General features: G+C 43.6%; 1 protein-coding gene across 4 annotated transcripts in view; it reads right to left on the reverse strand.

The window, feature by feature from the left end:
- Positions 1 to 16,574, reverse strand: part of acad8 (acyl-CoA dehydrogenase family, member 8) — a 98,451-nt gene extending 81,877 nt beyond the window's left edge. For 3 of the 4 annotated variants that reach the window (XM_048615584.1, XM_048615583.1, XM_020517430.2), the window contains exons 1-3: positions 16,354 to 16,574; positions 15,769 to 15,869; positions 9,136 to 9,305 (exon numbers count right to left, since the gene is read on the reverse strand). In XM_048615584.1, the coding sequence (XP_048471541.1) occupies positions 9,136 to 9,305; positions 15,769 to 15,869; positions 16,354 to 16,474 (392 nt within the window). In that variant the 5' untranslated portion in view covers positions 16,475 to 16,574. The remainder of the gene's footprint in view (positions 1 to 9,135; positions 9,306 to 15,768; positions 15,870 to 16,353) is intronic. The other variant, XM_048615585.1, reaches the window with a different exon arrangement.
- Positions 16,575 to 23,088: the final 6,514 nt, after the last annotated feature.

Raw genomic sequence — 23,088 nt, forward strand, 5'->3', positions numbered from 1 at the left:
GAACACTGTTGAAGAATTTCAGATAACTACCACCACAGGTCTTGGTTATTTTTTGAATGGCAGCTGTTGTTAATAATTCTGCCTTTTCCTATTTACACCACTAGATTATTTTTATTATTATTTAATTATCCCACTCTCCTCTGGCCCTTCACCCTTACCTCTGGCCTTTCAATATAACTTGTCTTCTACCCATCACAGAAATTCCCTTTTCATTCTCCCCAAACTCCACCATCCCCTTGCTTTGCCTCAGTACTTGCTTAAAACCTTTTCCAGTTGACATAAAAAGTCAATGACCTGAAATATAAATGCATCGTCCCCCGATGCTGCCAGATCTGCTGTGCTGTGTGTATTATATTTATAGAGCATCTTTAGTGTAAAGAAGGTGCTTCACAAGAGCATTATAAAGAAAAGTAAATCACCTAGGCACCGGTATTAGCTCCGAGTGGTCAGCATATCATAAGACTAGCGCAATACTGAGGTGTGAAAAAGTGTGGAGATTGAGTATGTTGCAGAGTTTGCGGCGAGGCACTGAAAGCAAGACCAGCAACAATGGAGTGATTAAAATCTGAAATGTACACTACGTCAGATTTAGAGGAACGTAGAAATCTCAAAGGGCGAGGGAGACAATCACAAAGACAGGAAAAAAGAGAGAGACCATACAGATATTTGAAAGAGTGGATGAATTTTAGAATTCCAAGAGCCAACGTGGGTCAGCACACACAGGAGTGAAAGTAGAATGAGACACAGGCAGCAAAGCCTTTTGCGGTTAGAACATGGAAATCTAATCAGTTGTGTGTTCGAACAGTCAAGCTGAAGGTTAACAAAAGACATGAATGAAGGTCTTAGCAGCAGACGAGCTGAGAAAGGGGAAAAGTTAGGTGATGTTATGATTGGAGAAGTACGTAGACTTAATGATGGCACAGTCAATCTGGTTGGAGTTCATTTCGGCAGCAAATATGACATCATGATCACGAACAGTCTGACTTAATCTTAGAAAATTATTTGGGGAACAGATGGTGTCAGGAAACAGAATCTGAAGTAGGGCAATAATATTTAACTGGAGAAACATCTGTTAATGGAAAGTTGGACAAAGAGTCTACTAATGTTACAATAGAGGAGCAAATCTGTTTTTGTTTCAGGTTTCCACTACTTACAGTATTTAGCTTTGAATTTACATAATTTTGTAAAGGAAAATATCCTCACATGCTTCACTGACCCAAACAGTTAAAAATGTAAGACCCTAATAGGATCAAAGGCTTGGAAAAGCTTTGGGATCTAAGGACTGTCTTAATGGAGGAAAAGAGAGGTCAAGAGATATTAGAATTTCAGTAAACAATTTCAGTGGTAAAGCCAAAGTGGCTGAAATGGAGATCCAACATGGTACAACAAGGGGATGGTATACAAGAGGCTGAAAGTCAGAAGAACAGAGGGATGAGGAAAGTTAGGGAGAGAGGGTGATGAATTCTTGCAGTTAATTAAACACACAACTGAGAATTTCTACTTGGTGTCTAGCTGGGTGTCAAGGAGCCAATGTACATCAACGGATACAAGCAAACAGTACTTAGCACGGATAAGAAAAGGGTGGAAGGGTTTGGAATGAGTAAACTTTTATGCAGGATAGTGAGAAAAGGCCAGCCAGAAGAACACCAACATAAAAGGGCAGAAGACAAAAGGGAGAGACGATAAGGTATAGGACTGAATAGCCTAATTTTGCTCCATCAAGTCTGCTCTGCCATTCGATCATGCCTGATACGTTTCTCAATCCCATTCTCTTGCTTTCTCCCCGTAACCCTTGATCCCCTTACCAGTTAAGAACATATCCATCCCTGTCTTAAATATATTCACAGCCTTCTATGGCAATGAGTTCCACAGATTCACCATCCCTGGCTGAAGAAATTCCTTATCTCAGTTCTGAAGGGTCTTCCCTTCACTCCGAGGCTGTACCCTTTTGTCCTAGTCTCTCCTACTAGGGGAAACATCTCCACGTTCACTCTATCCAGGCCTCTCAACATTCTGTAAGTTTCAATGAGATCCCTCTTATCGTTCTAAACTTCAGAATTCCCAACTTATCCTGTTATTGAATATCCTTTATTGTCACATGCATTCAATACAAATTACAGTGAAAAATGCGTCCCGTTGCTCGTACATAAGCACATTCACAAGAAAGGCCAAGACAGTGTCCCAATCCAGGCTACACAAGCCCACACCATGCCGCTGAGGGTGCGTCCTGCTCCAGGCTTCCCATCCCACGCCATGCCGTCATCGGTGGCCTACATCACATGGAAGCGAGAGTCCCACTCCAGGCTTCACTGGCCGACCGACCGACTCTGTAGCCACACTACCTCTTAAATTGCTGCCATCTGGAACCCATCGAGCCCAGGTCATCATATGACAAACGCTTCATCCACAGGATCATTTATGTAAACCTCCTTTGGATCCCCTCCAATGCCTGCACATCCTTCCTTAGATGCAGAGTCCAAACTGCTCAATATTCCAAATGTGGTCTGACCAGTGACTAATACAGCCTCAGCAATACACCTCTGCTCTTATATAATAGCCATCCTGAAATGAATACTAAAAGTGCATTTGCCTTCCTAACTGTCAATCGAACCTTCATGTTAACCTTAAGAGAATCATAAACGAGGACACTGAAGTCCCTTTATGTTTCAGATTTTCGAAGCCTTTTTCTGTTTTGAAAACAGTCCATCCCTCTACTCTTCCTACCTAAGTGCATAACCTTACACTTTCCCACATTGTATTCCATCTGCCATTTCTTTGCCCATTCTCCTAGCCTGTCCAAGTCCTTCTGTCGCCTCCCCACTTCCTCAACAAGGTCTGTCCTTCCACCTATCTTTGTTCCCCTGAAAACTTAGCAACAATGCCCTCAGTTGTTTTGTCCAGATTAAATGGATAATGTGAATAGCTGTTGCCCCATTACAGATCTATGGAGCTCCATGAGTCATTGGCTGCCATCCTGACAAAGACCCCTTCATTTTCACACTCTGTCTTCTGCCAGTATCTTGCCTCTAACACCACAGTCTCCTGCCTTAATAAGCAACTTAGTGTGGCACCTTGTCAAAAGCCTTCTGGATATCCAAATAGATCACATCCACTGGCTCTCCTTTGTCTAACTTACTCATTACTGCCTCAAAGAATTCTAACAGATTTATCAGGCATGACCTCCCCTTGACAAAGCCGTGCTGACTCAGCCCTTTTTTACCTTGCACTTCCAAGTACTCCACAATCTCATCCTGAATAATGCACTCTAAAATCTTACTAACAACTAAGATTAGGCTAACTTGTCTAGGTTTCCTGTCTTCTTCCTCCATACTTAAACTGGCCATTTTCAAGTCCTCGAGGATCCTTCCTGACTGCATTGATTTCTGAAAGATCATCACCAGTACCTCTATAATCTCTCAGCTATCTCCTTCAGAACTCTGAGGTATAGTTCACTCACAGTCATTAAATAATACAGCATGGAAACTGGTCCTTTGGACCAAACTGGTCCATGCAAATCATGGTGCCCACTCAGCTAATTACAATTGCCCACATTTGGTCCATACCACTCTGAAACCTTCCCATCCATGTACCTAGCCAAATGTTTTTTTTAAATGTTGCTGTTGTACATTTTCTCTGGTAGCCAATTCCATATAAGCACCACTCTGTGTGTGAAGAAGTTGCCTCTCAGATCCTTCTTAAATCTATCCTCTCACTCTGGGTGGCATGGTGGCTCAGTGGTTAGCACTGCTGCCTCACAGTGCCAGGGACCCGGGTTCGATTCCATCCTCAGGCGACTGTCTGTGTGGAGTCTGCACAATCTCCCAGTGTCTGTGTGGGTTTCCTCCAGGCGCTCCGGTTTCCTCCCACACTCCAAAGATGTGCAGGCTAGGTGGATTGGCCATGCTAAATTGCCCGAAGTGTTCAGGCAGGTGTAGATTATAGGGGGGGGATGGGTCTTGGTGGGATGCTCTGAGGGTTGGTGTGGACTTGTTGGGCCGACGGGCCTGTTTCCACACTGTAGGGATTCTATGATCATATGATCTATGATAATCTTTAAACCTATGCCCTCCAGTTTTCAATTCCCCATCCCTGGGAAAAATGCTTTATGGGTTCATCCTATCTATGCCCCTCATGATTTTATACACCTCAGAAAGGTCGCCCCTCATTCTCCTACGTTCCAAGGAATAAAGTCCTATCCTGACCAACCTCTCCCTACAACTCAGGCCTACTAGTCCCGACAACATCCTCAAATATTCTTTGCACACTTTTCAGTTTAACTATGTCTGTCCTATAACAGGATGACCAGAACTGTACACAATACTCCAAGTGCGGCCTCACCAACGACTTATACAACTGTAACATATTGCTCCAATTCCTATACTCAATGCCCCAACCAATGAAGGCCAGCATGCTAAGTGCCTTCTTCACCATCCTGTCCACCTGTGACGCCACTTTCAATGAACTATGTACTGGTACTCGTGCTCCTAGGGGTCCCTCTGTTCCACAACACTCAAGGCTTTATCATTTACTGTACAAGTCCTACCTTGGTTTGACTTTCCAAAGTTCAACATCTCACACCTATCTGTATTGAATCGCATTTGCTGATCCTCAGCCCACTTCCCCATCTGATCAAGATCCGTCTGTAATTTTTGACAACCTTTTTGACTATCAACGATATCTCCTAATTTTCTATCATTTGCAAACTTACTAATCATGCCTTGTATATTCGCATCCAGATCAATTATAAATAATAAATAGCAAAGGTCCCAGAACCAATCCCTGTGGCACAGCACTAGTCACAGGCTTCCACTCCTAGAAACAACCTTCAACCATCACCTACGCTCGGTTCACAATAAACAACTGCATCTCCCAGTCGCGAACCATTTCAACTCCCCCTCCCATTCCTCAGATGACATGTCCATCCTGGGCCTCCTGCAGTGCCACAACGATGCTACCCGAAGGTTGCACGAACAGCAACTCATATTCCGCTTGGGAACCCTGCAGCCCAATGGTATCAATGTGGATTTCACAAGCTTCAAAATCTCCCCGCCCCCTACCGCATCCCAAAACCAGTCCAGCTCGTCCCCGCCTCCCTAACCTGTTCTTCCTCCCACCTATCCCCTCCTCCCACCTCAAGCTGCACCCCCATCTCCTACCGACCAACCTCATCCCGCCCCCTTGACCTGTCCGTCCTCCCTGGACTGACCTATCCCCTTCCTAACTCCCCACCTATACTCACCTTTACTGGCTCCATCCCCGCCTCTTCAACCTGTTTGTTTCCTCTCCACCTATCCTCTCCTCTATCCATCTTCTATCTGCCTTCCACTCTCTCCCTATTTATTTCAGAACCCCCTTCCCCTCCCCCTTTTCTGATGAAGGGTCTAGGCCCGAAACGTCAGCCTTTCTGCTCCTATGATGCTGCTTGGCCTGCTGTGTTCATCCAGCCCTGCACCTTGTTGTCTCTTCAACCATCACCCTCTACTTCCTACCATCAAGCCAATTTTGAATCCAATTAGCTAGCTCTCCCTGGATCCCATGTGACCTAACTTTCATGACCAGCCTGCCGTGCGGGACCTTGTCAAAGGCCTTACTAAAGTCCATAATAAACAATAACTACTGCCCTACCCTCATCCATCCTCTTGGTTACTTCTTCGAAAAACTCTAAAACATTTGTCAGACATGACTTCCTGCATACAAATCCATACTGACTATCCCTAATCAGACCTTGAATATCCTGTTCCTCAGTATCTTCTTCAATAACTTGTCTGTCACTGATGTCAGGCTCCCTGGTTTGTCTTTGCTACCTTTCTTAAACAATGGAACAACATTAGCCACCCTCCAGTCTTCTGGAACTTCACTAGCCCAGGTGACATATCCAACTTCAGACCTTTCAGCTTCCCCAGCACCCTGTCCTTCGTCTACTGCACTCACCTTGGCCCCATCTCTTTTGAAAGTTTGGTATACTGTTGGTGTTTTCTACTGTTAAAACTGACGAGAAGGACCCATGCAGTTCTTCCACCAATTCTTTTCTCTTCATTACGAATTCTCCAGCTTCATTTTCCAGTGGTACAATGTTCACGCTGTCTCTTTCTTATTTTTTTAATGTTAAAAAAAATTCTTACAATCTTTTGTATTATAAGCCAGCTTACCCTCATATTCAGTCTCTCAACCCTTTTTTTTGGAAGTTATCCTCTGGTTTTTAAAAGGTTTTCCAATCCTCTGGCTTTCCAATAATCTTTAACACATTTTATGCTTCTTCTTTTGCTTTTATGCTGTACCCGACCTTCCCTTGTCAGCCAAGGTTGCCTCAGTCTTCCCTTAGAATGTTTCTTCTTCCTTTGGGTGAATTTCTGCTGTGCCTCCTAATTATTCCCAGAAACGTCTGTCATTGTTGCTCCACTGTCTTCCCTACTAGGATCTCCTTCCAAACAACTCTGGCTAGTTCCTCCCTCATGTCTTTGAAGTTATCTTTACTCAATTGCAATACCGCTAAATCCGAATCCAGCTTCTCCCTCTCAAACTGCAGGGTGAATTCTAACATATTATGGCCACTGCCCCTAGGGTTTCCTTCACCTTCAGCTCCCTCATCAAGTCTGCCTCATCAAACATCATCAAATCCAGAATTGCCTGTTCCCTAGTGGACTCTGCTACAAGCTGCTCCAAAAAATCCCATCCCACAGACATTTTACAAATTCCTTTTCTGGAGATCTGCTACCAATCTGATCTTTTTTTAGTCCAACTACATATTGAAGTTCCGCATAATTATTGTAATACTGCCTTTATTACATGCCTTTTCTATCTCCCAACATATTTTCTGCCCTTATTATACAATTCACTAGGACTTTGATCCCAGAAAGATCCAGGTGGAGCCTGTCCATTCAAAAGAGCTCCCTCCTTCCACAGGTCTGATGCCAATATCCCACGAATTCAAACGCATTTTTCCCACAGCAATCTTTAAGCTACTTGTTGACATGTATCAATTTGCTCATGGCTAAAGTAGTAATCCAAAGATTATCATCTCTTTGGCTCTGCTTTCTAACCTAGCACATAGATGCTCATATTTCCTCAGCAGAACCTCTTTCCTGCTATATTGTTGGTATCTAGGTAGATCACAACACCTGCATCTTTCCCTTCCTACTTCAAGTTCCTCTGTAGTGCAGATGTGATATCCTGAATCAGGCACCATGCAGTCTACACAGCCTTCAGTACTCTTGATCCTGGCCACAGAGAACTGCCTCTATTCCCCTGACTGTACTACCCCTGATTACAACTACATTTTTCTTTTCTCTCCTCTTGAATGGCTCCCTGTACCACAGTTTGCTCATCCTCTCTACAGCACCCACTCTCATCCACACAGGGAGCATGAATCTCAAACATGCTGGACAAGCTCAAGGGCGGATGCTTCTACAACACAATCTCCTGGATCCCTCTACCTACCTCGCTCATACTCACAACATCCTGTCCCTGACCAAATTCAAGGTAACTAACGTAAGAGGTGTGACTGCCTCCTGAAACACAGCTTCCAGTTAACTGTCATCCCTCTTGATGTGTCACAGTATTCAAAACTCAGATTGCAAACAACTCTGAGCCGGAGTTTCTCAAGCAACCAATACTTGCTACAGATGTGTTCACTATGAACCACAATAAGGTTCACCAGCTCCCACATCATGCAGGTACAACACATCACCTGCACTTGCATCTCTATTTGTTTACTTAGTTCTTAATTCGACTTAAAAATTTCCTCCTGGTCTTTTAGTTTGTAACCTATAAATATTTCCCCTATTTACCTTCAATCTAAAAGTAACCTATAATATATATTCACATTAGAAGCTATCAATCAACAAACTTGCAGTTTACCTACGACATCACTCTTGTGCTGCACCCCTGATCCTGGACTTCAATTTATTCTGTTAAAAAAAATCTTACAAGCTATGAGCCAAAACAAAAACAAGCAAAATGCACTTCTTTCCCACTGCACCAAATTCCCACGCTACCTCCAAGCTCCCCATACTATATACTCCCTTGGGCTGTCTCTCACTCTGGATCTCTCCTTCCTGACTGTGCGCAGCTTACTGGCAAAAAAAAGAACGGCATTAAATTGTGAGTGATGTTCCAGCGAAGTCATTTTAGGTTTACTTCTAACTGCAAAAAGTACTTGTGTGGACTCAGGAATTGACAGAAAAAGGTCATAACTGTTGATGATACAAAAGTGAAGACAACATGGAATTGATGGTGCCCTAAAGAAATGACCACTCTTGTCCTCTAATGTTTCGTAGACATTTCTACCGAGTAGAAACTCACTCACCTCAACTTTTCCTTATAAGACAGTCTTTCTATTCCCAGCATCAACTTCATGAGCCATCTCTGCACTGCCTCTGATGCCAGTATATCGTTCCTTAGCCAAAGGGCTCAAAACTGTTCACAGTATTCCGGCTGTGAACTGACTAATGCCTTATGTAGTTTCCACGAAACCTCCCCACCTTTATACTCTAACCATTTTGAAATAAAGGCCAACATTCCATTTGCGTTCTCTAATACCTGAACGTGGAAGTTAGCTTTTTATGATTCATGCACGAGGCCTCCCAAATTTAGTCTTTCTCCATTTAAATAATATGTAGCTCCTATATTCTTTCTGCCAGTTGGACAGAGAGAGAGAGACTTCTTCTTTAACAGAGTCCCCGACATTTCCCCACATTAGATTCCATCTGCCAAGTTTTTGCCTGCTCGCTTACACTGCCCTATATGCCTCTACAGATTGTGTCATTCTCAACACTCACCTTCCCACCTATTTTGTTATCCATAAACTTAGCTACAGTACTTTCACTTTCCTTATTCAAATCAAATATGTTGTATGTAATTGTGGCCCAAGCACCAATACCTGTGGCACTCCACTAGTTACAGGCTTTCCCCACTACACTTTCAAGCTGCCTCTTCAATCATGTTTTCATTCAAGTCCCCTGATTCTCCTACCATTGCTAATTCCTCTTTCCTCTTGCAAAACCTCCCTATTCATATGCACTATATAAGACATCCACTTTGTTGCTGTGACAAGCGATAACATCACAGGGAGAGGATCAGTTGCTCTGGAAACTTTAAAGTACTTGTGGGTTGGGTGCCATTTCCAATGCTACTTACTTATGAATGCTGATGTAAGCAGTGGTACTTGCACAGCCTGTTGACAGTGCCTCAAATATGATCGAGGTGTCCACTCGTGATAGTCCTGATCCCCCAACATCTGGACGAACATAAATCCCACCAAATCCAAGTTGCGCAGCTTTCCTCATTGTCTCCACTGGAAAAATTTCCTGCACAATATTAAAAGACAGAAATGATAAAAGATCTTTCAAAGAAAGGGGGGAGAAAACATACAATATGGAAAAGACTAGTGGTAAATCAGAGGAATGACAAAGTTTTAACAGCCATCATAAGATGACCAAAATAAAGGGAGAAAAAAAAACTTACGTCAAGCCAGAAAGTAACATAAAAACAGACAGTTGGGGCTTCTTAAACATATTAAAAGTAAGAGAGACAACAGTAAACAGAGAACAAGGCAGGGGAAATAACGGGTGACAGAAAACAGCAGAGGAGTTAAACAAATATTTTCCAGTCTTCACAGTACAAGATATTATTGCCATTACAAAAATACTAAATGGGGCAAGAAGAAGAAATAAATATAATTATCAGTAGAGAAAAGTTTAAGAAAACTATTGGGGTTAACCATCCACTGGACTTGATGGGTTGCACCTAGGTTTTAAAAAGAAGTAGCAACAGAAATGGTGGATGCACTGTCCTAATCCTCCAAGAATTGTTAGATCCTGGAAAAGTTTCAGAGGATTGGAAAGCTGTCTAAGGAACACCCTTACTTACAACAGAAAGACAACAGCAGGCTTGTTAGACTTTAATATTTTCCAAATTACAGATTTTAAACTATTATAAAAGATGTAATAGTGGAGCATGTAGAAATTTATAAAGTAATCAATTAATCATGAAAAGAAATCTGCCTGACAAACATATTACAGTTTTTTGAGGAGGTAGCAAACAGTGAATGAAGGGGAACCGGAAGATGTAGTCTATCTGGATTTCCAAAAGGCATTCAATAACGTACCATACATAAGGTTACTCAATGAGAGCCCATGGTAATCGGGATAGTGTAGAGGACTGAGGAGATAGGATTGGCTAATTTACAGAACACAGAGGTGCGACATAGGAGTCATTTTCATGATGGCAAACTGTCAACCATGGAATGATACAGGGGCCAATTATTTACAATATATCAACTTGGATAGTGGAAGTAAACATACTATCGCCAAGTTTGTGGTTGACAAAAATAGGTGGGAAGGCAAGTGGTGATGATAACATAAGGAGTCTACAGATGAATAAAGACAGAGCTAGTGAATACCCAATGCTGAAGCAAATGGAATATAATGTGGGAAAATGTGAGGTTATGCACTTTAATGGGAAGAACAGAAGAAGTGAATAGGATTTGTCAAAAGACTGCAAAAGGGCTGCACAGAGGAAAATGAAGATGTTAGTATATGAATCACAAAAAGCTAGCATCCAAATTCAGCACTTCATAGGGAAGGAAAACAGAGCATTGGTTTTTATTTAAAAGGGAATGATTTATAAAAAAAAAAAGGAATGTTTTGCTAAAACTAAATGAGGCACTGATCAGACCACAGCTGAAGTACTTAAACAGTTCAAGTTGCCTTATCTAAAGAAAGATATTCTGGTAGTGTGGGGTAATCCAGAGGAGGTTCACTAAGTTGATAAGAACATAAGAACATAAGAGCTAGGAGCAGGAGTAGGCCGTCCGGCCCTTCGAGCCTGCTCCACTATTCAATAAGATCATGGCTGATCTTTTCGTGGACTCAGATCCACTTACCCGCGTTCTCACCGTATCCCTTAATTCCTTTATTGTTCAAAAAAATATCTACCTTGTCTTTAAAAACGTTTACTGAAGTAGCGTCGACTACTCCACTGGGCAAGGAATTCCACAGATTAACAACCCTCTGGGTGAAGAAGTTCCTTCTCAATTCAGTCCAAAATCTGCTCCCTCTAATCTTGAGGCTATGCCCTCTTGTCCTAGTTTCACCTGCCAGTGGAAATATCCTCTCCCATCTTATCTATTCCCTTCATAATTTTGTATGTTTCTATAAGATCCCCCCTCAATCTTCTGAATTCCAATGAATATAATCCCAATCTATTCAGTCTCTCCTCATAAGTCAACCCCCTCAACTCCGGAATCAACCTAGTGAACCTCCTTTGCACCCTCTCCAGTGCCAGTACATCCTTTCTCAAGTAAGGAGACCAAAACTGCACACAGTACTCCAGGTGTGGCCTCACCAGCACCTTGTACAGCTGCAACATAACCTCTCTGCTTTTAATCTCAATCTCTTTAGCAATGAAGGACAAAATTCCATTTGCCTTCCTAATTACTTGTTGTACCTGCAAACCTACCTTCTGTGATTCATGCACAAAGACACCCAGGTCCCTCTGCATAGCAGCATACTGCAACTTTTTACCATTCAAGTAATAATCCTTTTTACTATTAAAATGTATGACTTCACATTTATTTACATTGTATTTCATCTGCCAGACCTTTGCCCACTCACTCAATGCATCTATGTTCCTCTGCAAAGTTTCACAATCCTCTGCACACTTTGCTCTGCCACTCATCTTAGTGTCATCTGCAAACTTTGACACCCTACACGTGGTCCCCAACTCCAAATCATCTATATAAATTGTAAATAATTGTGGTCCCAACACCGATCCCTGAGGCACACCACTAATCACTGACTGCAATGAGAAGGAACCTTATAGAAACATGCAAACTTCTTAGCGGCTTGACAGGGTCAATGGGGAAAGGCCGTTTCCCTTTGAGAGATTCCAGGAACAGAGAGCAATATATCAAGAGTGAGCAGGTGTCCATTTCTCAATTTTGTCTCAGAATGGTGAATCTGTGGAACTCTTTGTAGCATAGGGCTGTCAAAAGTGGGCCGTTAAGTACATTCAAGGCTGAGATGGTTAGATTTCTAATCACTAAAGTAATCACAGTTTATGGATAAACCAGAAAAATGGAGTTAAGGATGATCAGAACTTAGAACAGTACTGCACAGCACAGGAACAGGTTCTTTGTCCCATGTCCGTGTCAACCACGATACCATTCTAAATTAATTCTATTTGCCTGCACATGATCCATATCCCTCTGTTCCCTGTCTGTTCATGTGTTTGTGTAAATGCTTCTTAAACATTGTTAATGCCTCTGCTTTTACCATCTTCCCTCGTATCTTGTGCCAGGCACCTACCACTCTTTTTTTCTTGCACATCTCCTTTAAATTTTTCACTGCTCACCTTAAAAGAGCAGCTATGATCTCATTGACTGGCCTACTCTGCTCCTATGTCTTATGGTCTTTCACTCCAAAACAAAACCCAAAGGAAATACAGAAAATATAAATTCCCTCAAATTGACAGTCCCCTATGTGTAATGATACAGCAAGTATAAAGTACGTCACAGCACACATGCCTTCACCCTCTGTAGTACAGAGGCATTTTAACTCCTATGAAGACTTGAAACCAGTAAATTGCATGGATTTAGTCATAGATGAAGTGTAGTGGTTACAGGCAAAACAACATTAACCATTGAAGAATGCCACATAGTACTGATCACAGTGATAGCAAGGTCAATCATTTGACAAAACAGCTGTGGAATTGTGAATAATAGTTGAATTGTCAATTTAATTTATCTGAATTTAAACAGGATCAATGTAGATAAAAATCAAACTAGTTTTTGGATATGATTAGGAAGTGAATAAGTGTTCTTGGAGTTTTGTCATGACAAACATTATGAAGTAATAAGTAAATGATGCTGGGACTTTTAACATCTATTTTGCATAAAAATTGTCTGCAAAGTGAAACAGGCCGAGGTTTTGTGGTCAGCAGCAAAGCAAGTTAGCTGACCACTGACTTTGAAGAAAGCTGGCTGGTGACCTGTGTCTGGATTTCTGCTCACCCAACAACTCTTTGGTTTCACGCCAAATCAAATCTAGCCCTTGGTGTGTGGCAGTCATGACAGAAAATGGCAATTTGCAATTATTGGCATATCCTCATTACAAACCAGGAAGTTAAAAGCATTTGAAAATGTATCACTATTTCCAAATAGCCAAAATGTAATAACCGTATTTAGGACTAAAAATAAGATTTCTATAAAAAGGAAAAAAAAACTTAAACTATGGAATTTTTAATCAGAATAATATGACTTTCCACTACTAAAGTTAGCTTTTCAGGGAGTGTGAGGGTGTTCTGTGGTAATCATGACATTAGTCTGCTATGAAATGCAGTTACATTCCAGTCAACAAGCTCCAACTTTTCCAGGGTATTTAGAGTGAGACACACAGTCCCAGTGATCAAGACCACAATGGAGATTAGAGTTTGGGCGAAACCTCTACAGTGCAACTTCTGAAATAGCAGAGATACTTTATTTATTCATGAGGGTGCAGGTGTCACTGGCAACACCAGCATTTATTGATACTTACAGATATGTCTGGATTTCATCTTATTCTGCACATGACCAGTCTCCTGAAGTTACCATCAGTATCAGTGGTATAATGAAATACTTCATTGTCACTGTGACAACAAAGCCCAGGCCACTGTAACATATACAATTACGCCCTTGAGAATTTATTCTGTTTAGTTTGAAAGATGGTTTTGTTCTATTCTAAATTTAAAAACTTACAAGGACTTAACCAGTGATAGCGGTTGTGGTTAATGTGATTACAAACATTAAAATAGCAGCACCAACAAAATTAATCTTGATATAACAAATGTAATCAATAGTGACTGTACAAAACCTAATGCATTTAAATGAGCATATTACATGGAAGCACCAAATATCCTATCTACCTGTTGAAGATGTAATTTTAAGACTCAATGGGTCAACTTTCAGATCCATTGGGTTAAAACTATTTGTTAACAAGTGGCATTTGAGTCATTGTTTATCCAATAGAAAGGATAAGGAGGCTATGGGATCCTATTTGCACTTCGTCATACCTTACTTAATTAATAATTCTCACATTGTCAGCATTTCGTGCTCATTCCTGCTTATCAGAAGGTGGCAATGAACATTCTCCTTGAATTGCCAAAGTCTTTGTTTGAGAGTACTTCCTGAACTCAGGATACGTTGAGACTGAGGGTGGAACCTGGAAGTGACAGTATTCCCATGCACCTGCTGCCCTTCATCTGGATGGTATATGTTGTAAGATAATTGAATGTATCCTGTAGACTGTACCCATTCCAGCTATATTTTCTCCCATCAGGGCACTTAACATTTAGGTGTGCGTACAGTATCTTAATCGAATGGGCAGCTATGTTCTGGGTGGTGTCAAATATCTTAATAGTTGTTGGAGCTGCACCAACCAGGCAACTGAAGAGGGCTCGATCACATGCCTGGTTTGGGTTTTGCAGATGATGGTGAATTGTTTGTTGCAGAATCCTCATCCTCACCTGCTTTTAAATTTAACTGTTTGGACATATTGTCTCATATCAACATGGCAGGTGGAACTTGAACCCAGGCCTCAGAAGTAGGGACACCAGTGCATCTCAAGTGCCTTACAATGGTATCCAAGAAAATTTGGCAAATTGGATCCACAACTGCTAAGTGGCAGGAAGCAGCTAATGGTTGAGGCATGCTTTCTGACTACAAAAGTTGAGGTCTCACATGTGATTTGTGCTATTGTGATTTTTATAAATGGTTTAGACTTTAATGCAGGAGGGTTGATCAGTAAGTTTGCAGAGGGTATTGGCAGACTGGGCAGATGGTGGATCAGTGGCAAATAAAAATCAATCACAATAAATGTGAAGTGAAGCACTTGGGAGGGCAAACCAGGCAACCAAATAACTGATCAACACTAGGACTCTGGGAAGCACCGAGGATCAGAGGGACCTTGGTGTGGTAAAGGTATCAGCATAGGTGGATAAAGTGATTAAGGTGGCCTATGATATACTGCCTTTATTACTTGGATTTTGAAAGACCTATGGCTAATATCTGAACAGATGGAATGAGCAAGTAACTGAATGTATAATTATAAACAAATCAAATTAGAATTGTTTTAAGTCAATAAATGTGGAGCTGGAAATGCACAGCAGGTCAGACAGCATCCAAGGAGCAGGAAAGTAAACATTTCAGGCCAAAACCCTTCATCAGGGCAACAGTTTTAAACTATTTACTCAGACTGGCAAAAGGCAGGGAGAATGGACAGGTAAATGAACAATTAATTTCAAAAAATGAATTAGTGCTTTAAGATTATAAAAGATTTCAATAGAATGAAAAAAAATGGTTTCACTTGCAGACACTTTGGATAACTTGGATCATGATTCCTTGGTTGGAACAGAAACACCGTTCTGGTCCAGTTGGATGAATTAATCTATTAGCTGGTGGCAAATTCCATGTTTTCTGATAACATTCAGAGTGAAAATCAAGTTGGCTAAAGTCTATTTCTGTAATGAGAAGGCTTCAAGAAAAAGATTGCGCAGTCTGCACTACTGGATGAAGACAACTGTGAGCTCTTCTGCCTTGTCGTTTTGTGATTCACCAACATTGCATTTTCAGCCTTCGCTGGTTGCTCAGTTGTCCTTCACCATTTGCAAGTGGATACAGCAGAGGTCTGAACGGAGTCAATAGCTGTGCAATCACTATTTTGTGCAGTGCTCTAACTTAAATATAAGTGACTGTAGTCAACAAGAACATGTGCATTTAGCAGGATGTTACTTTACCTTCTGATCCCACTCTGCCATGTGTGGACTCATTTCATTCAAAGCAAAACTAAAGGCAATTTTCTGGAATTCTTTTTGGTCATCTGAGAGCCCTATGGAAGCTGTAAGAGAAAAGGGGCGGCTGAGGCAACATCTTGTACTCAAACTCAAAGCTGAAGTCATTCAGTCGCTTGTACCTGCGTGAACTCTTTGGGAGCTATCCAATTAGGTCTATTCTTGCCTCATTAACGCCCAAAATTCTTTCGTTTTCAAATATTTATTTCACCTCCGTCTACATCTTTTACTAATGAGTTTAAACCGGTATCTCCAAGTTACGAAATCTTTTGCCACAGCAATTTCTCCTTATTTACTAATCATGATTTTAAACACGTCCATCAAACCTTCGCTGACGTAAGAAGAACCTGCTGCAATTTCTCCACAACTGAATGCCCTTCTCAGAGGCGCCAGGTCCTCTGATACCCCCGGAGCATCTACCCGGCTCCAGCAAACGAGGATTTGTATACTGCGGCCCCTGACCAACCGCCATCGCCCAGGCTGTCCCCAAGCGCAGCCAACCCTGCCGCCTCCGTCACAGTCTCCACTCACGGTCGATACAGCTGTAAACGGTCCTGTTGGGCACCGGGCTCAGCAGGGGGACCCAGATCCTGACAAAACCCGACACATTAGAGAAGCGTTTCCAAACGGAGCGCGGTACAACCAGCGCCATCGTCCTGAGGGACCTTTCCGTCGGAGCGGGGGCCGTGCCCGTATTGGTTAGTGGAGGGGGAGGAGTGGGGGTGGTGGCGAGGCCAGGCGTTGGACGTAGCCGGGTTGGGGGCAAAGATCGCGGTGACGCTAGGGGCGTGGCCAAGGTCGGGGCGGAACAGGCATCGGGGGCGTGGTCAGCGGTGGGGGCGGAGCTGGAGTCAGGCCGTGAGAACGGACACAGGTGAGGGGCGGGCTATTGTGAGGACAGGGCCAACGTTGACGAGCAGGTTAGGGCGGGGCTATTAGGCGAGGGTGGTACCATGGATTCGTGGCGCCAACAAAATTTTAGCAGAAAACAAAAACAGAAATCGTTGGAAAATCTCAGCAGGTTTGACAGCAACTATGGAGACAAAGCACCATTAATGTTTCGAATCTAGTGACTCTTCTTCAGAACGAGAAACAGCGAGGAAAACACCTACGCTCGGTTCGCAATAAACAACTGCACCTCCCAGTCGCGAACCATTTCAACTCCCCCTCCCATTCCTCAGACGACATGTCCATCCTGGGCCTCCTGCAGTGCCACAACGATGCCACCCGAAGGTTGCACGAACAGCAACTCATATTCTGCTTGGGAACCCTGCAGCCCAATGGTATCAATGTGGACTTCTCAAGCTTCAAAATCTCCCCTCCCCCTACCGCATCCCAAAACCAGTCCAGCTCGTCCCTGCCTCCCTAACCTGTTCTTCCTCCCACCTATCCCCTCCTCCCACCTCAAGCCGCACCTCCATCTCCTACCGACCAACCTCATCCCGCCCCCTTGACCTGTCCGTCCTCCCTGGACTGACCTATCCCCTTCCTAACTCCCCACCTACACTCACCTTTACTGGCTCCATCCCGGCCTCTTCGACCTGTTTGTTTCCTCTCCTCTATCCATCTTCTATCCGCCTCCCACTCTCTCCCTATTTATTTCAGAACCCCCTTCCCCTCCCCCTTTTCTGATGAAGGGTCTAGGCCCGAAACGTCAGCCTCTCTGCTCCTATGATGCTGCTTGGCCTGCTGTGTTCATCCAGCCCTGCACCTTGTTGTCCAGGAAAAGGTAGTATTTGTTTGGGTGTAAGGGTGGGTCGGAAAAGAGTGTATGGATAGATGGAGAGGGAGCGCAGAGATAGAGAGCAAAAAGGGCAGGCAAACAACGGATTGTTGACAGGAACTAGGCGACAATAAAAGCTAAGTAGGTAACACTGGGAACTATTGTTGAAAATTGGTTTATTGTAGTAGATTATTTTACGACATAATCTCAGAGGCCTCAAGGTACAGGTCAACAACTATTTATTGAGCTAAATTTAGGGAAGTCCGCCAGAGAAAAGATTCTCAGTTAGCACTCTCACTCAACAAGGATTAATCAAATATTTGTACATTGTAAATCACGTGGACAGCAGTTACTCAAATCCTGAAATTGTCTGTTTTAGACAAACTTTTTTACACATTCCAAAAAGTGGCAAGGGATATGTAAAATCAGTTTTCACCACGCCCTATCTAAAAGAACACATGGATAAACTTCAACAACTGCACATCCCTGTCTGGCTTAAGAGTAAAGAGGGAAAGTGGCTCAACCATGGCTAACAAGGGAAATCAGGGGTAGTGTTAAAGCCAAAGAAGAGGCATTAAAATTGGCCAGACAAAGCAGCAAACCTGAGAACTGGGAGAAATTTAAAATACAGCAAAGGAGGACAAAGGGTTTAATTCAGAAGTGGAAAATAGAATATGAGAAAGATATGAGTTTGCAGAAAGATATGAGAAAAGAAAAAGATTAGTGAAGACAAATGAAGGTCCCTTACAGTTAGAATCAGGTGAATTCAAAATGGACAACAAAGAGATGGTAGACCAGTTGAACCAATACTTTGGATTTGTCTTCACTAAAGAGGACACAAATAACCTTCGGGAAATGCTAGGATACAGTGGGTCAAGCATGAAGGAGGAACTGAAGGAAATCCTTATTAGTCAGGAAATGGTATTGGGGAAATTGCTAGGATTAAAACATGAGAAGTCCCCAAGGCCTGATGCTCTGCATCTCAGAGTACTTAAGTAAGTGGCCCTAGAAATAGCGGATGAGTTGGTGGTCATTTCCCAGCATTCTATAGATTTGGGAAGAGTTCCAATGGACTGGAGGGTAACTAATGTAATCCCATTCTTTAAATAATGAGGAAAAGAAAAAATGGGGAATTATAGATCAGTTAGGCTGACATCAGTGATGGGGAAGATGCTGGAGTCAATTACTAAAGATGAAATAACTGAGCATTTGGAAACTGGTGATAGAATTGGTCCAAGTCAGCATGGATTCACCGAAGGAAAATAATGCTTGACAAATCTTCTGGAACTTTTTGAACATGTGACCAGTGGAGTGGACAAGGGTGAATCAGTGAATGTTGTGGATCTGGACTTTCAAAAGGCTTTTGACAAAATTCCACGTGAGATTAGTAAACAAAATTGAAGCTCATGGTATTGGAGATAATGCATTGATGTGCGCTGAGAACTGGTTAGCAGACAGGAAACAGAGATTTTCAATAAACAAGTCCTTTTCAGAGTGGCAAGTAGTGACGAGTGGTGTGCCATAGGGTTTAGTGCTGGGACCCCAGCTGTTCACAATATGCGTTAACAATTTAGACAAAGGAATCGAATGCAATATCTCCAAATCTGCAGATGACACTACGTTGGGTGGCAGTGTGTGCTGTGAGGAGGATCCTAAGAGGCTGGAGGGTGACTTTGACAGGCTGGCTGAGTGGGAAAATACTTGGCAATTACAATATAATGTGGATAAATGGTGGCAAAACAAGAAGGTAGATTATTATCTGAATGGTGGCAGTTTAGGAGGAGGTGAGGTGCAACGAGACGTAGGTGTCATGGTGGAACAGTCACTGAAGATTGGCATGCAGGTGCAGCAGGCCGTGAGGAAAGCTAATGGCATGCTAATGTTCATAGCAAGAGGAATTGAGTATAGTAGTAAGGATGTCTTGCTGCAGTTATACAGGGCCTTGGTGAGGCCACAATTTGAGTATTGTGTGCAGTTTTGGTCTCCTGGTCTGAGGAAGGACATTTGTGCTATTGAGGAAGGCCAGTGAAGGTTCAGCAGACTGATTCCTGAGATGGCAGGACTGATATATGAAGAAAGACTGGATCAACTGGGCTTGTATTCACTGGAATTTAGAAGAATGAGGGGGGATCTCATAGAAACATATAAAATCCTGATGGGACTGGACAGGCTAGATTTGGGAAGAAGGTTCCAGATATTGCGGAAGTCCAGAACAAGAGGTCACAGCCTAAGAATAAGGGATAAGCCATTTAGGACTGAGGTGAGGAAGAACTTAATCACTTAGAGGGTTGTGAACCTGGGGAATTCTCTACTATAGAAAGCTGTTGGAACCAGTTTGTTAGATATACTCAGGAGGGAGCTGTATGTGGCATTTGCAGCTAAAGGGATCAAGGGGTATGGAAAGAAAATGGCAGTGGGATACTGAGATAGCATAATCAACCATGATCATATTGAATGGCCTACTCCTGCTCAATGGTTAGCACTGCTGCCTCACATCGCCATGGACCTGGGTTCGATTCTACCTTCAGATGACTTCTATGCGGAGTTTGCACATTCTCCCCATGTCTGCATGGGTTTCCTCCGGGTGCTCCAGTTCCCTCTCACAGTCCAAAGGTGTACAGGTTAGGTAAATTGACTACGCTAAATTGCCCATAATGTCCAGGGATATGCTGACTAGGTGGATTAGCTATGGGAAATGCAGAGTTACAGGGATAGGTTGTCGGGGGCGGGGGGGTGGTCTGGGTGAGACTGTAGTGATTGGAACTAAGTGGCCAGATGGATCTTGTTGTGTTCCCTGATTGGGGCTATTCACCTATGCCAGTCAGAGAGCCCTGGCTGACAGATATAAACAGGAGCCTAGGGGTGCTGTTTGATACTGATGCTGTGGTCACATGGGCAATTTTCCTGATGGTGGTATGTTAATAAAGTTATTTGCACGCTTGGTGTTTTTTTTACTGTGTGTCACACCTGCACATGCACAACAAGGGTGCTGGGGAAGATAAGAGGAAAAACAAAGAAAAAATAACCAGGAGATTAGGATCTCCTCAGTTGAGGACTGACTCTGAGCTGGCTGGCCATAGCCAGTGTTTTCCTGTTGGATGAAAAAAGAAGGTTCACCTTTGGCTGTGTAGGTCTCCTCTTTGCTGCTAGTGAGAAAAAAAATATAAACAGGAGTCTCAGGGATTCTCCTCACTGTAGGGACTGGCTTTGAGATGACTGTTCAGAATGCATTTACGGTGCACGTGTAAATAAAGGGTGACTTGGTGATGGGATATGGGTCTCTGTGCAGTTCTTTCAGTGGCAATGAGAAAGCATAAACAGGAGATTCAGAAAGTCTCCTCACTGTAAAGGACTGTTTCTGAGCTGGCTGGTTAGACCCATGTACTGTACACGTGTAAATAAAGAGTGATTTGGGATGGAATACCTGCCTCTGTGCAGATATTTCAGTAGGTACGGGTGGTCATAGAGCCATACAGTGTGGTAACAGACCCTTCGGTCCAACTTGTCTGTGCTGACCAGACATCCCAATCTGACCTAGTCCCATTTACAAGCATATCCCTCTCACCCCTTCTTATTCACATACCTTTAAATGTTGCCTCCACCACTTCCTCTGGCAGCTCATTTCCATACTTGCACCACCCTTTGTGAAAAGGTTACCCCTCAGGTCCTTTTTAAATCTTTCCCCTCTCATCTTAAACCTATGTCTACTAGTTTTGGACAAACCCATCCCAGGAAAAAGAACTTTGCTATTCAGAGTCCGTAGGTGTGAGGCTGGAAAAGCACAGCAGGTCGGACAGCATCAGAGGAGCAGGAAAGTCAACGTTTCGGCTGAAACCCTTCGTCAGGACTGGTGAAGGGTTTCGACCTGAAACGTTGACTTTCCTGCTCCTCTGATGCTGTCTGACCTGTTGTGCTTTTTGAGCCTCTCAACTGTAGACTCTGGCTTCCAACATCTACAGTCCTCATTGTCTCCAAGTCACCTTGGCTATTCACCCTATTCATGACCCTCCTGATTTTATAAACCTCAATAAGATCACCCCTCAGCCTTTGATGCTCCAGGGAAAAAATCCACAGCCTATTCAGCCTCTCCCTATAGTTCAATTCCTCCAGTCCCGACCACATCCTTGTAAATCTTGTATGAACCCTCTCAAGTTTCATTAAGAGAAAATATATAAACAGGAGTCTCAAAGTCTCCTCAATCATGGGACTGGCTCTGAGCAAGCTATTCAGAGTCTAGATACTGTGGTGTGTATGGAGAGAAGGCTGACTTGCTCTTGGGTTGCCTGCTTCATTGGTGTTGTTGTCCTTGCTTTGGACCTGCCTTTCAACAGTTGCCTTGCTGTTCCCAGGACCTGCCCTGGGTCCCCCGCCCCAAAGACTGCTGCTGCTGCTGCCGCCTGAGGCTCCAGGCCTAATTCCTGCCCCACATTGTCTGAATCTCAGGGGCTCTGAGCCAGACTCCCACCATGCTGTTGTCAAGTGCGGGGATCTCAATCCTTTCAATAGGCACCAGCCCTGTCCATCTCGACCTAAACCCTGAAGTTCAATGTGGGGCCGGCAGTCTTTCCTGACCTCACCAAACTCCCAGCCCGTCCCTCCAGACAATTTATTTGTTGAGCAGCTAGTGGGAGGACCCATAGCTCCTAAGAACACCAGAGGAGTGGCAGGGAAAAGGAGGCTGCCATTATGACTTGGAAGAGGTACCACTCCCTGCAGCGGGTGGACTTCCCTGTCACCAGGGTGCAGTCCTGTTCCTCCCCCAGGGCTGCCTCCTGTCCTCCTGTGCTCCAGCCTAGCAGGTCAGGAGTCTTATGGACCCACCCACTGCAGTAATGCCAATGATCCAGAGATAGTAGGAACTGCAGATGCTGGAGAGTCTGAGATAACAAGGTGTAGAGCTGGATGAACACAGCAGGCCAAGCAGCATCAGAGGAGCAGGAAGGCTGATGTTTCGGGCCTAGGCCCTTCTTCAGAAATTTTTTAAAAAGGGTCTAGGCCCAAAACATCAGCCTTCCTGCTCCTCTGATGCTGCTTGGCCTGCTGTGTTCATCCAGCTCTACACCTTGTTATGCCAATGATCCCTTGGGACGAGCCAGGGTCCTGTGTAGGATCCGGCGCACTCGCTGGAAACCTTGCTGGATCATTGGGTGATGGAGAGGAGGAAGGTATTTCCTTCACTGCCCCAGCCCATACTGTTTTACTGGGTGCCTTGGTTCTGGGGGAGGACCTTCCCCAAGGGGCCAGGTGACCTAGTGATGGGGAGAGGAGCGGGGCCTCGAGTCTCCACCAAAAGATGACCCAGAACCAAAACACTATTCCTCCTGCCCCACGATGGAGTCCAACGACTCCACGGACTCTTAGCTCAACTGCTTATTTTGCAGCACTGTGGAGTCCATGGACCACGTACTTATTGTTTATGGCCATTTGCACTCCTGCACTTATCTGAAAAACACCCAGTTATGTTTCTGTTTGCATTTCAGCCCCACATTCCCAACCTTTGCGCACGGTGCAGAGGGGTGTGGGGAGAATGGAAGACCTCCTTG

The sequence above is a fragment of the Rhincodon typus genome, chromosome 32, assembly GCF_021869965.1.
Source record: "Rhincodon typus isolate 14 chromosome 32, sRhiTyp1.1, whole genome shotgun sequence".
NCBI classification, from domain to species: domain Eukaryota; kingdom Metazoa; phylum Chordata; class Chondrichthyes; order Orectolobiformes; family Rhincodontidae; genus Rhincodon; species Rhincodon typus.